Source organism: Drosophila subpulchrella, chromosome 2L (assembly GCF_014743375.2).
Source record: "Drosophila subpulchrella strain 33 F10 #4 breed RU33 chromosome 2L, RU_Dsub_v1.1 Primary Assembly, whole genome shotgun sequence".
In the NCBI taxonomy this organism is placed as follows: Eukaryota; Metazoa; Arthropoda; class Insecta; order Diptera; family Drosophilidae; genus Drosophila; species Drosophila subpulchrella.
Genome location: NC_050610.1, coordinates 22992404 through 23005489, shown reverse-complemented (window position 1 = coordinate 23005489; position 13086 = coordinate 22992404). Strand labels below are relative to the sequence as shown.

The window sequence follows — 13086 nt, the reverse complement described above, 5'->3', positions numbered from 1 at the left end:
TTCAACGGAAAAAAAATCCTCGTTTAGGTTTGAAACCCAGCTTTTCTATACTTATGGTATTTTTATTGTAAGTGGTCACCCTGAATTTGGTATTTTAGGAAATGTTGGTTGCAGTTTTTGCCGCGACTTTGCAGTATTTAAATACTTTCTTAATACTAAGACCAAGCGCATGGAAGGTTTATAATTTTTAATTTCAACTAATTTAAACAAAATCTGACTGAAGCCAAGGTAATACCGCCATGGATCTCAACGACGCAGTGCTCACCTGTGCGGTGAACATGCAGTGGACCAATTCCGTGGGCATTACGGGCCGAAAACTGGCCTACAAGACGGCCACTTTGCGCCTGGTGCGGAACGATCTGCGGGAATTGTTTGTGGAGGTGACGCCGGAGAAGTTGAAGCCCCTGAAGTTCAAGCTGAAGGACCTCATGGTGCACAAGAAGTTCATGGCCGAGGGCAAGGCCACCTTTAACTTCAAGGCGGAGAACTGCACTTTGTATTTGTCCAACGCTCCGCCGGGCACTTTGATGTTCTTCCTGCGCACGATCTTCATCAAAATGAATGGAACCGAAGGAGGATCTCAGCCGGATGATGCCTCCTTGCAGAAGAAACTCAGGGAGCATCTGATGTCCGGGAAACCCAGCACTTTCGATGACGTCTCGCCCGTCACCACCGCCGAGATGATTTTGGCGCGCAAAAAGGCGGGTTTGATGTCCAAGGGTTCGGTGACCACGCCCTCGCCCCAGGCAGCCAAAAAGCGGAGATTCGAGGAGCTCAAGGAGGAGAAGGACCGAGGCAGCCTGCCAGCCGCCAAGAAACTCTACCAATCGACCACCGATGAGTCCCTCAGACTAAGCGAAGAGCAAATGGAGGTGCTGCGGGCCTGTACCTCCGGCAAAAGTGTATTCTTCACCGGCTCTGCGGGCACTGGAAAGAGTTTTCTGCTCCGTCGGATCATCTCGGCCCTGCCGCCCGATGGAACAGTGGCCACAGCCTCCACGGGAGTGGCAGCGTGCCTGATTGGTGGCACCACTTTGCACGCCTTCGCGGGCATCGGAGGAGGAGACGCCTCCATGCAGAGGTGTCTGGAGCTGGCTTCACGACCCGCAAGTGCCCAGACCTGGAGAAAGTGCAAACGACTGATCATCGATGAGATCTCCATGGTGGACGGGCAGTTCTTTGAGGTACTACTTCCCATTTTTTTGTGCTTCTTATAGAGAGTTTAACAACCTATCTTTCTGTAGAAAATCGAAGCTGTTGCCCGTCACATTCGTCGCAATGATCGACCCTTTGGTGGCATTCAGCTCATCCTGTGCGGCGATTTCCTGCAGCTTCCCCCAGTTATTAAAGCAGATTTCGGAGCTGCGCCTAATGCAACGCCCCAGCAGCGTTTTTGCTTCCAGTCCAGCGCCTGGGAGACCTGCATCCAGTGTGTCTACGAACTGAAGCAAGTGCATCGTCAATCGGATCCGGAGTTTGTGAAAATTCTCAACCACCTTCGCATTGGCCATGTCAATGATTCCATAACCAACCGACTGGCAGCCACTTCCAAGCAGAAAATCGAGGGAAATGGCATTCTGGCCACTCAACTGTGCTCCCACACAAACGATGCGAACTCCATTAACGAGTCCAAGTTGGAAAACCTCGAGGGGGACAAGATTTTATTTAAGGCTGATGACTCGGATGCCGGCATGACAAAGACTTTAGATCAACAGATTCAGGCACCCTCTCAATTGTACCTCAAGGTAAATGCCCAAGTAATGCTGCTCAAGAATATAAACATATCCAATGGTCTGGTGAATGGAGCTCGTGGCGTGGTTGTGCGAATGGACAAGGATCTGCCAGTGGTGAGGTTCAAGAACAACCAGGAGTACGTTTGCAAGCACGAGAAGTGGATCATTAAAACCGCCTCAGGAGGCCTCATCACACGTCGTCAGGTTCCATTGAAGTTGGCCTGGGCATTTTCCATCCACAAAAGTCAAGGTCTAACCCTCGACTGCGTGGAGATGTCCTTGTCAAAAGTATTCGAGGCTGGACAGGCCTACGTAGCCTTGTCCCGAGCTAAGTCCCTGCAATCCATTCGCATCCTGGACTTCGACGCCAAGCAAGTGTGGGCCAATCCACAAGTGCTGCAGTTCTACAAGGGATTCCGACGCAAGCTAATGGACACAACCATGATTCCCCTGGGTCCCAAGAACAAGGACAAGAAGCCAGGAGATAGTAAGGCCGGAAACAGCGCCCTGGCCAAGCTCAAAAAGAGTCTCATGAACAAGCCGCTAGTCTCAATCAGCTGAGCTCAGAATTATTTTAAGCCCTAGTTGAATCGTAGTGAAAAGGCCCTAACAAATTTTACAAATATTGCGTATCTAATTCCATTAGGAAAGTGTAATTTTTTCTTTTTTTAGAGAAAAACAAAATGGTTTTCTTAAAGAAACGAAAAATTATTTCCTAAATGGATTCTTTTTTAAAATAAGGCGTGCTCTGATTTTCATCGTTTTTTACGTGCTTTGGCTTAATCAGTTTTCCGAATTGCCATCGGAATGTTTCATTTAGTGACGATACATAAACGACGGTGATAAAACGAAAAAACATGTAAAAGTGAAAACCGGAGCCCGTTTGATAATATAACTTTTTGCAAAGTGTCACAAATTGTTAGATTAAAATTTTAAAGATCCATTATTATTTCACGTGAAGTTGTTGAGTGCTTGAACTGAAACTTAAAACCGACTTTCTCTCTTGAGAATTTATTGACTCAAATAGTTAATAAGTTAGCACACATTTTGTCAAAATGGTATATTATAAAACCCTAGAAATTAGTATTATGCACAATTATGGATCGAACATTTGACCTTAATAATGGAATTGGGAAATAAAAACTTTAGACGAATTACTTTAAATCCTTTAAACATTTTATCAAGTTAGCCACTGTTCAATAGCGATTAACTCGGCTGACGGTAGGATTATGCAGCTCTAACCTTCTGAATTGGTACTTACAGGGGCTTCCTCACTTAAAAGAGTTTAAATCAAGCTCAATCCTTGGGATTATCATTTCAGGGCGTGTATATTTAGTTATAACGGATAATGAAACTAGAAAACATCAGCTCAGATCGGCGCGTTAGACACGTAAAAGCAGAGTTTAATGGGCGGCCTCCTCCTTCATGCCACTGCCCACGGGTCCATGGCGACGCTCCCAGATCAGGCGATGCTTCTGCTTCATGTACGCGGTCTTGGCGTTGGCATAGCCTCCCAAGTCGCCATCTGAAACGGGAAGAATCCGATCAATGTGTGGCCATTCTAGGTGTCCCATATAGGGGTTCCACTCACACTTGATGAACCAGTTCTCGGTGGCCTTCTCGTACTGTTCCAGCAGCGGCTTGCACTTGACGATGTGGTCGGGGGCCTCGTAAAGGGTGCAATCCTCGAAGCGCTGGCGCAGAATGTTCACGATCTCGTTGTCCACCATGCGATCCCGGCGGAACTGCTGATCGGCCTCAAAACGGCAGACGGCGTCGTCCGTGTAGCACTGATCGATGGTCGGAACGCGGCGGAAGCGCTGGTGGTACCAATTCTGCTTCTCCTGGTTCGGCTCCACAATGCTCTCTGTGGGGTAAATATAAGTTGGATTAACATGGGTCTTAGACATCGCTGTTCTAATCGCAGTATTGGTTCTATTGATTTGAAATTTGGTATGTGGGTAGGAGTTGAAGTATATAATGTTCATTTAAAGGTAAAATATTGAAACAATATGTTAAATTGAAAAAAAATATATATATAATTTTATCTGGCATAAAATCGTTTCTCTGATTCTTAGTGATTCTAAATATGCTACTAATCAGGCCTAGCATGTATCATGTTTTCTCTAATGCGGACAGCATATTCGGCTAAAAATCCAAGATAATATTGGTTTAAGCATTTTAGCAGAGCCGTGTAAACAAAAACAAATGCCCAGGGTGTTGAGGTTATGTCATTATGTAATTGTCTGGAGTTTTTCCAATTTTTCCCTGTCTTGGCTAAAGGATACCCATATAAACAGGGTCGGGACACTCCTAAGCCCATTATGGATGCCAATCCTTGAGGATTACGTACCGCGGAACCAAGTTATGGGTCCATCGATGACATTGAGCACCGACTCGGCGAAACTGGCCATCGGACTGCGCGGCTCCGGCATTTTCTGGCTTTTCTTCCACCTGGAATATGCGGAAGGCTATAGGTTTGTAAATTTAATTGATTTCTTGTTTTTCGGCAGGAAATTCTTTAAAAAACCTTAATTACTTGAAAAACTTAGTGTTAAAATTTGTAATGGGACCGCAGCTGGATAATCGAAAAATCAACAAGCGCCACCTATCGCCGATTGTTGAACGGTGGGAAATGGAACTTTGAAATGTTTTTATTTTTAAAAATTTAAATAATTTAGGTAAGCATTAATAAGGAAATTAAATTCAGTATTTTATAGGAAAAGTTAACTAACGATATGCATATAAAACTCATTTAAATAACTAAAGTAACTAAGTAACTATTATAAAATATAAAGAGAGCAGCCGCCAGGAAAGAGATGGAAAACGTCAATCTTGGCGTGCCAAACATCGATTACCGATGCTTTGAAAACATCGATGACATCGACGTTAACATCGATGTTTCCCCACCTCTAGTCACTGCGGTCACACTGCTTCGCTCAGCACCTCGCTTGGGTAAATTTTTTTTAGTTTAATTTATTATTTTAAAGTGTACACTGCACAGTGTAACCATTAATAATGTCCTGAGCCCACCCTAACTTACACCCCCTATTTTTTTTTTTTTTTTTGCACGTGAAACATAGTGTTAAGGATATATACAGCGACGAAAAAGTGAAACCGACAAGAGCGATTCTGTCAATTTAATCCGATTAATGAAGAAATCCAGGATTTGCGCGAGTTGAGAATGTGTAACTGATGTCCCAAGAGCAGGCGATTGCAGGTAATTAGCCAAGGAGGCAGCAGGTAGCCGAGGAGGCCGTTTCGGCCAGCGGAGTCTCACTTTGCGGGGAGGTAAACAAACCACATACACCGGCGTACAGTCCCGGTCATAAGAGTATAGCCACCATGTTGGCCCAGTCGGTGTATTTGAAGGTGACGCGCCTCTCGCTGCGCTCCGCCTCGAATCTCTCCAAGCGCCGCGTGGACGAGCTGAGCTCGGGCATCGGTGAGCTGCGCCAGCTGCTGTCCTGCGTGGTCTGCTGTCAACTGCTGGTGGATCCCTATTCGCCCAAGGGCAAGAGGTGCCAGCACAATGTCTGCCGGCTGTGCCTACGCGGCAAGAAGCGTCTGTTCCCCCGCTGCTCGCAGTGCGAGGATTGCTCCGACTTCAAGACCTACGAGGAGAACCGCATGATGGGCACACAGCTGCTGTGTTACAAGACGCTGTGCGTCCACCTGCTGCACTCCGCCCTCTTCGGCCAGCTAAACGGTCTGCGGCCCCAAGTGGACAGGGAGCTGGTGTCACGCATCAGACTGCCGCCGTTGACCACCCAGGACTTCATACGTGAGGGCTCCAACATCTCCGACACGGGCGACACGTTCCTGCCCCAACCAGATCTGCCATTCCTGAAGGACCTGCCCACATCGCTGCCCGCCGAGACGCCGCCCACAACAGCGGCCACCACGCCAGAGCTGCCCTACGATCGGCATCTTAATATCAGCGATATTGAGGCGGAGGCCGCGGCCACAGCCGAACAGGGTCACTTCTCGCCCCTTCCCCTGCTACCCACGGGATCGCGGATGGGCCTGATCTCTCACGGCGGGCAGATAGTCATTGCCACCGAGTCCTCGGAGTCGGGCTTCATGGACCACGCGTGGACGGACCAAGTGGACCTATCCGGCGCCGTGTCCGTCTCCAGTTTCCCCGGCAACGGCACCAACTTTGCCGTGTCCTATGTGATGCCCACGGCTGCGTCCACGCCGTTTAATCCTCACGATCTGCAGATCGGCCAGGTGGTGCAAATGGCCAACTCCGCGCAGTTGGCTGTGCTGGCTGCCGTGGAGGAAACTGATGAAAACTCTGCGCAATTGACAGAGCTGCCTGCTGAGGAGCCCGAGGAGGCTCTGGCCACCATTGAGGAAGTCGAAGAGACCCCCATTGAGTCAGAGACTGTGGTTGAGGAGCACAAAGAAGACGACACACCTGCGGAAATGCACACTTCACAATCTCCTAATCTGGAGGATGCTGAAGAGCCCGAGGCAGAGCAGGTTAACCATAAGAGGAAATTGGCCGACATGCAAGCAGAATGGCAGGAGGAGGTGGTGCAGGCGCTGGACAAAGACTTGGAGGAGCTGCAAGCAGCAGCCGAGGAGGCGGCGCAAGAGGAGGAGTGGCCTCCCAGCAGTGAGGAGCAGCAGGAGGAGTGGCATCCCAGCAGTGAGGAACAGCAGGAGGAGCAGCAGGAGGAGAACAGTACTGAGTCCCTACCCAAGCGAAGGAAGACCCGCAGTAAGAAATCCTCGCAAGCTGCCAAAATTGAGCCTGCTCCGGCTGAGGTCAAGGCTAAAATACAGTCCGGCAAGGGGGCCTTCCGCAAGTTTCGTGGGAAGGAGGCGGAGGAAAAGGTAAAGCCACCGAAGCCCAAATGCCGATGCGGTGTCTCCGGCTCGGCAAATACCTTGACCACCTGCCGAAACTCACGTTGTCCCTGCTATAAGAATTTCAATAGCTGTGCCGACTGCCACTGCGTGGGATGCAAGAATCCCCACAAAGAGGACTATGTGGAGAGTGACCATGACGATGACTACGAAGAAGTACTTAAGGAAGAGCCAGAAGCACAGCCGATGCAACCTGCTGAAGAACCCAAGCAGGAGGAGAACAGTCGGGACTCGGCGCCGCCCTCGAGCGGCGGCATTCAATTGGTGCTCCTCTCCGATATGATGGCCTCACAGTATCCCGTGGTGCTGATGCAGAACGAGAACGGCGGGGTCCAGGGTAAGCACCCATGCAGCAGTGTCGGGTCTCCTCTAATCCCTTTCCATTTGCAGGCTTTAACATTTTCCAGGACAACAAGCCCGTTGATCCGGCCACAGCTGGTTTCATCTACGTGCAGGTGCACAACAACGATGGCAAAATGAACATTCCCCAGTTCGCCTACGTGATGCCACCGCCAGCTCTGCCGGAGCCACCGGCTCCATCTCTCTCGCCACCACCTCCGCCACCGGCTCCGGAAAGGGAAGTCATCGAGCCGCCGGCCAAGAAGTTCAGGACCAGCAGGACACGCCGGGGCAGGGCCAATTTCTCGGCCCTCGACACGGTGGACGAGCTTGTCAGTGGCGGATCCAGGAGTAACTCTGCCGCTGGCGACAGACTGTCGGCCACTGACAACGCCCACTCGCTGTTCGAGGAGATCATGTCCGGCTCGGATGACTTGTAAGCAAGGCAGCTCACGCATAGATGTTGTTTTCTCTTTGGAATGTTTTCTGTACTTTTTTGTTTGTATTTACTGATGCCCAGAAGGTATCCTTTAGAGGATACATGTTATGGAGCGGAAAGTTCCTCCATCTGGGTGTTCACCTCATTGATCCTCTTATTTTCGTATCGTTTGATTTTGTACTCGTAGCATATTTATTTCAACATGTACAGTTCCTCATCTCAAGCGATGTCCACTCAAATCAACTCCCAAATATCTTTTAGGAGCATTCTACATCCAGAGGATTTTCCAGACTTTTTGTAATCAACCAGCCAACGTTTCCAAAACTCCACTTTTTTTTTCATATGTATAAGAAACAGTCGTGTAGTATTAAGCAATTCTTAAACCGCCGCAAAAAACTGAGTATTTAAGGGCAAAGCAATAGTCAGAACTAAGTAATAATTTTCGTTAAACGAACAGCGAATTATACAATAACTTAAATGCTTTGCTCGCAATGCGGTTGCTGTGAGCCAAAAAAAAGAAAAACAATTTTTTTCCTAGACTAAGACAATTTTTTTCATAGGCTAAGACATTTTTTTGAGCATGAATTTTTTTGAGCACGTGAAACAATAATAACAAAGCCATATATAGCCATATTATATATGCGAAAATAATGATAATATTATTAAAATATTAAACGAATGCAAATAAATATGAGCATTACTACTCTGAAATATGTGGAGATTTCTTGAGGGTAGAGGTGGTTCTATCTTTAAAAGGCGGTTCGAGATCTCTGGAACATAGTTCTTGGAAGAATGAGTGCCTCCAGACTCTCCATTTCCGCTCACTTAAGTCACTCAGGCTCAATTCCGAGTTTAATCAGCGCTCCGCGAGAAGAGTCGCCCTTAGATAAGCGCTGCTGATCGTCGGATCGCCGCCTGCTGCTTAGCTCATCATTATCTCTTGATTAACGCGCCAGTCGGCAGTGCGTGTTTGTCCCGAGTCGAGAACGGAGGCTGCCGCGTTTCCTTGTTTTTTCCCGCAACTGATAAGCAGAGGTTCAGTCTAATCTCCGAGAGATGAAGCCACTGATAGTGATCGTGCTCGTGAGTCTGCTGGCAAGTAGCTGCCACATTGTCCAGTCCCAGGAGCCAGGAGAAGGTAAGCCCCATCCTGATGCCAGCCAAACCACCCAATCGCCACCACTCATCCGTTGACCTTTGAGCAGTCGTCGTGGAGCAGGAGGCCAGCGAATCTGATGACGCACTTAAGATCAAGCAGAGCCAGGCCAACATAGCCGCCCAGGTGGAGGCCATGCTGGAGCATTTCCAGCAGGAGGATCCGCAGGGCCTGCCCGGAGTGCCCGTGCCCGATCCCCTGGAGGTGCCCAATGTCAAGAAGAGCATGGGCATGGCCAATCTGGACATGAAGCAGGTCAAGGCCTACGGTTTGTCCAAGTTCCGCATTGACAAAATGAACCTGGACTTGAAGGAGATGAAGGTGGGTTTCTACATTGATTTGGAGATCGTTTGATTGATAGTTTCTCCTCTTTTCCAGTTCAATGGTGGCCTCCAACTGGATCAGATGCTGGTCAAGGGGCAGTACACGTTGAGCTCCTTCTTTTCCAAGGCCAATGGACCCTTCACCGTGATCCTAAAGAACGTCTATGCCGAGGCCACTGCCTTCCTGGCCGTCGAGCGGGATGGCCACCTGGCCACGGACCGCATCAAGATCGACATCACCTTCTCAGACATGACCATGGACTTCCAGAACCTCGGAATAGTGGGCAGCGTCTTCCAGAGCGTGGTGAACGGGGCCCCCAATCTGGTCTTCGACGCCATGAAGCCGTTCATGCTCCAGGAGGCGGACAAGAAGCTGCGCAGCGAGATCAACACCATGATCCAGAACACCTTGGGCGAGCGGCGGCTGCCCAACTCGATAACCCCGCTGGACAGCGCCATAGCCATGGCCCGCAAGATGGTGCGCGAGAAGGGCTACGATCCGTACCACTTGCCCGATGTGAATCGCACCATGGGCGTGTTCAGCGTCCAGCTGGCACACACCTGGATCAATGGAATCTCGAGCTTCTACCGTGTGGGAAACATCACCGCTGGCATGGCCAACAAAACGGTGTCGGTGGTTCTTCAAATTGGCACGCAGCAGGTGACGGGCGCCGGTCAGTGGGAAGTGGGTCTGGGCATGATGACCCGCGTGGGTCACGTCCAGTTCACTGTGCAGCACATCCGCGCTACCGTGGGCGTGAGTCAGTCCCTGGACACTCGGCAGCGGGCGCAGATCACCGATCTGCAGTTCGACATGGGAAACATACAGGTGCGATGTGATGGAGCAGGAACGCTGGACTACGTCATGGAGTTTGCGGTAAACGTGATCCCGAACCTGTTGCGCTACCAGATCATGGACGCCATCGAGAACCCCATCAAGCAGCGCGTCCAGGAAAAGTTCAACACCATCGACGTGGAGCAGGTCATCAAGAACATGGCCCAGAATGATTTTAAGTTTGACCCAAAAATGTTGGGCTTGTGAGTCGGTAGTAAGTAAGTGAGTTATTGCAATCGAATAAAGATTTATCCCTAGAACGTGGGGAATCACAAGCTAGTTAAGGTATAAGCTATCTACATAAATTACGTCTTGCAGTGGAATGTGCCTAGGGATCCTTTACACTAAAGCAGAGCAGCTGCAGCCGCATGTTCCGCTTCACCCGTTCCAGAATCTCGTCTGCCTTTCGCTTCTGTTCGCCACTCAGGGGAGGATTGATGGCCTCCAGTGCCTCCATGAAGTAGTTCCTAAGCGAGATAAGATAGTTAGTCATTGTAGACAATCATTGCCCTTAGGGATTGTCTTACTTGGCTGTCTCGTTGACATAACCCTCCAGAGAGTCCCTCAGCAGACGAATATCCACGTGGGCCTGAATCGCTCCCGTGAAGCTAAACCGCTGGACGCAGCTCATCAGACGAGCCAGCTCCTCGGATATGGTCTGCACAATGGACTCCAGGATAGGTCGCAGCAGAGCCGGAGAAATACTGTAGATCTCTGAGTAGACGCCAACTAGATTGTCGCAACACTCGTGGGCGTAGGGACGCAGCTGGCCGATCTCCATCTCGTGATCCCACTGGAAACGACCCAGGTACATGGAGGGCTCTATGGTGCCCACCAGGGGATCGCCCTTGTGCTCGACGTACTCCTCCAGGAGGTTGGTAAACAGTTGGTTTACCGTGTATCGCGCCGTTTCGATTGCCAAAGTGGGCAGTGGGTAACCGTATCGCACGAAGATCTCGCCGATGCGCGGAAAGAAGCTCTTGTTGCAGTACGCATAGTTGGCCAGGCAACAGAGCATTCGCTGCTCCCAGGTCACAGCAGCTCCTCCGCCGCTTCCAGCCACCGAATCTGGCTGCTGGGAGTTGGGAAATCCCAGCAACTGCGACACATTGTGGGTGGGCGTCTCCTCGTCGTGGGAGTGAAAGGCCAGCTCCTCGATTACCCCGCTGAAGGCGGATAGGAATTCCTGCAGGCGCTGAGTCACCTCCCGTTGTCCATCCGACTGCGGCTCGAGTAGATTTCCCTCTCGAGTCTCCCGCTGCATGCACACAGACTGCACCTCGTCCAGCGTTTCGATGAGCAGGGTCTCCAAGGCGGCGGGAAGCAGTGTGGCGCCTGGATACTCCTCCACGCCCAGCTCCCAGGTCTCCTGGCTGCCCAGCTTCTTGCATCGATCCGTGGCCCGCTTGAAGATGATCGAGAAGCAGAAGAGACGCACCTCGTCGATCAGCTTCTGTATAATGTCCAGCGCTTCCGAGGGAAGATCCAAGCTTATGAGTGTGGCATAGGCTATCCTTGTGAAGCGCAGGCACTGCGGAATCCAGGGAAGGAACTGGTGCGTGGCCGAGGCGGAGCCAATAGACCAAGACAAGCCGCTGGACTGCCGCAAGGCGCGCTGATCCGCGGCAATAAGGATGGCCAACCGCAAGTAGACACAGAACTTTTCGATGGCGTTCAAAATCATGCGCTTAAAGTCACCTGGTTTGGGATCATGAGGTCCTCGCAGCTCCCCAGTGAAGTACAGCTGGCCCAGACGCCACAAATCTGGCAGTTGGGAGGCCGCAATGTCGCACAGCTCCTCGCAAAAGTTCACCCGACTGGGCGCCTGGCTGGGATCCCTGTTTTTGGCCTTCTCCTGCGCACTCGAATCCTTGTTGGCGTGCTGCTCGAAGGTCTGGCGGAAGGTGCCTTCTAGGTACTTGGCCCTGGCCTCGATGGCATCCCAAGCGGGATCGATGTTCCGGAGCTTATCGCCAATGGGAGTTCCGCTTTGCTGAAGCTCCAAGCTAATCAAAGCTTTGATTAGTTTCTTCTGCTGCTCCACGCTCTGCGGCATCTTGACCACCTTCTCGTGCAGCTGCTTCCTAATGGACAGAATCCTAAGGTCCACTTCTTCCAGCACCTTGCGGAAGATGGGAATCTCCGTTTTGCCAAAGAGATTCTTGGCGCGCGAATAGTCGTTCACCACAATGTCGTATTCGCCCGCCTTGGCCCGTCGGTCCACCGAGTTGGGCAGGCAGAAAAGAAACTTGTGGCGCGACAGGGCGAAGAGGACGGACCTGGTGGAGTCGGCCTTCTCCTTGCGTACCAACACATCCGTAAAGATCTTCTGCGACTCGCTGATGGAGTCTGCAAAGGAATACTTGAGAATGGAATCACCTTACACAATAACCTCACTTACTCTCAATGGATGTCTCTAGAACGTTCAGAGTCTCCTTGCCGTACAGCTTCTCATCCTCCTGCAGCTTGTCCCTAATGTTCATCAACGTGTCCAGCTGGTCAATCACAGAGCCCGCATTGGACTTGAGGAAGGACAGCTGGCCCTCCTTCTGGCTCTCCACCTTGCGCTTCAGAAAGGACAGGCCCGCCTTGAGATCCTCGAAGGAGGTGGCCAGATGATTCTCTAGCAGGAACCAGGCCGGTGAGAAGTGCTCCTGCGACAGATCGCCGCAGGCTTCGGGGAACAGGTCGCGCAGATCCTCGGGTATCTTCTGCTCGTTGCCCTCGATGGACAGGCCGAGGGGATCCTCCTGCGTCAGACCGGATTGGGCCAGGGTGCGACGACCCCAGGCAAAGTTCTGAGAGGGCGACTCCTCGATCCACACGGCGGACTCCTTGAGGGGACCGATGGTCTCGTGGTAGGCACGGAACTGCACCGTGGAGGTGCCCACTCCGCCACTCAAGGTGGTCACTATAATATCCCCCTTTCCCTTCGCCGGCCCAGTGCGTGCGATGATCTTGTTGGGTGACTTCCACTCCGCGGACAGCAGGCAATCCGAGCCGCAGATCTTTAGGCCTTTGGTTTTTGGGAAAAATAAGGGAGTCAGAAGAGGAGATATGTGGGACAGACTACGCCTACCAATCAAATCTTGGGCCCGGGTGCCCAGGAACTCGCCGCGGATAATGACGCGGGTGCCAGGTGGACCCTCCTTGGGGGAGAGCCCCGTTACCACCGGCTGCGGGGCCATCGTGCGCTATTTCACCCGAAAAAGTTGGTCAAAACTCAATAAAATCAGAAGAAAACAGAACTTTTATTAATGCCGCAGTGTTGGAAAGCTCTAACTTAATACCAGTGCTAACAGCTTAGCTTTTTAGTCCCCAAATTTGGCGGGCTTAACTAGCAGTTATCAAGAATCGGAAATTAAGGGACAGTCTATTTATTA

The 13086-nt window shown here is 50.8% G+C and overlaps 5 protein-coding genes across 9 annotated transcripts; 3 read left to right on the top strand and 2 right to left on the bottom strand.

Annotated features, from left to right (window-relative positions):
- Positions 1-162: 162 nt before the first annotated feature.
- LOC119547733 (ATP-dependent DNA helicase PIF1) lies at positions 163-2935 on the top strand. The gene is made up of 2 exons (XM_037854719.1): positions 163-1184; positions 1245-2935. Exons 1-2 carry the CDS (start codon positions 240-242, stop codon positions 2292-2294), a joined length of 1995 nt encoding a protein of 664 aa, XP_037710647.1. The 5' UTR covers positions 163-239; the 3' UTR covers positions 2295-2935.
- A 98-nt stretch (positions 2936-3033) lies between these two features.
- Positions 3034-4387, bottom strand: LOC119547735 (NADH dehydrogenase [ubiquinone] 1 beta subcomplex subunit 10). 2 transcript variants are annotated; one of them, XM_037854720.1, is made up of 4 exons: positions 4273-4387; positions 4087-4204; positions 3325-3600; positions 3034-3258 (listed from the first exon to the last, which is right to left on the bottom strand). In XM_037854720.1, the coding sequence occupies exons 2-4, from the start codon at positions 4166-4168 to the stop codon at positions 3137-3139; spliced, it is 480 nt and encodes a 159-aa protein (XP_037710648.1). In that variant the 5' UTR covers positions 4169-4204; positions 4273-4387; the 3' UTR covers positions 3034-3136. The 2 variants fall into 2 exon arrangements, with proteins under 2 accessions (XP_037710648.1, XP_037710649.1); XM_037854721.1 differs by having other exon boundaries at positions 4087-4187; positions 4273-4327.
- Positions 4388-4638: 251 nt separating this feature from the next.
- LOC119546071 (E3 ubiquitin-protein ligase msl-2) lies at positions 4639-8053 on the top strand. 4 transcript variants are annotated; one of them, XM_037852143.1, is made up of 4 exons: positions 4639-4688; positions 4817-6948; positions 7002-7386; positions 7651-8051. In XM_037852143.1, exons 2-4 carry the CDS (start codon positions 5079-5081, stop codon positions 7688-7690), a joined length of 2295 nt encoding a protein of 764 aa, XP_037708071.1. In that variant the 5' UTR covers positions 4639-4688; positions 4817-5078; the 3' UTR covers positions 7691-8051. The 4 variants fall into 4 exon arrangements, with proteins under 4 accessions (XP_037708071.1, XP_037708074.1, XP_037708070.1 ...); XM_037852146.1 differs by having other exon boundaries at positions 4663-6578; positions 6672-6948; positions 7651-8053; XM_037852142.1 differs by having other exon boundaries at positions 4663-6948.
- Positions 8054-8337: 284 nt separating this feature from the next.
- Positions 8338-9982, top strand: LOC119546072. Its single transcript, XM_037852147.1, has 3 exons — positions 8338-8527; positions 8595-8866; positions 8924-9982. The coding sequence occupies exons 1-3, from the start codon at positions 8446-8448 to the stop codon at positions 9908-9910; spliced, it is 1341 nt and encodes a 446-aa protein (XP_037708075.1). The 5' UTR covers positions 8338-8445; the 3' UTR covers positions 9911-9982.
- On the bottom strand, positions 9883-12974 carry LOC119546070 (exocyst complex component 2). The gene is made up of 4 exons (XM_037852141.1): positions 12783-12974; positions 12105-12719; positions 10231-12052; positions 9883-10170 (listed from the first exon to the last, which is right to left on the bottom strand). Exons 1-4 carry the CDS (start codon positions 12889-12891, stop codon positions 10032-10034), a joined length of 2685 nt encoding a protein of 894 aa, XP_037708069.1. The 5' UTR covers positions 12892-12974; the 3' UTR covers positions 9883-10031.
- Positions 12975-13086: the final 112 nt, after the last annotated feature.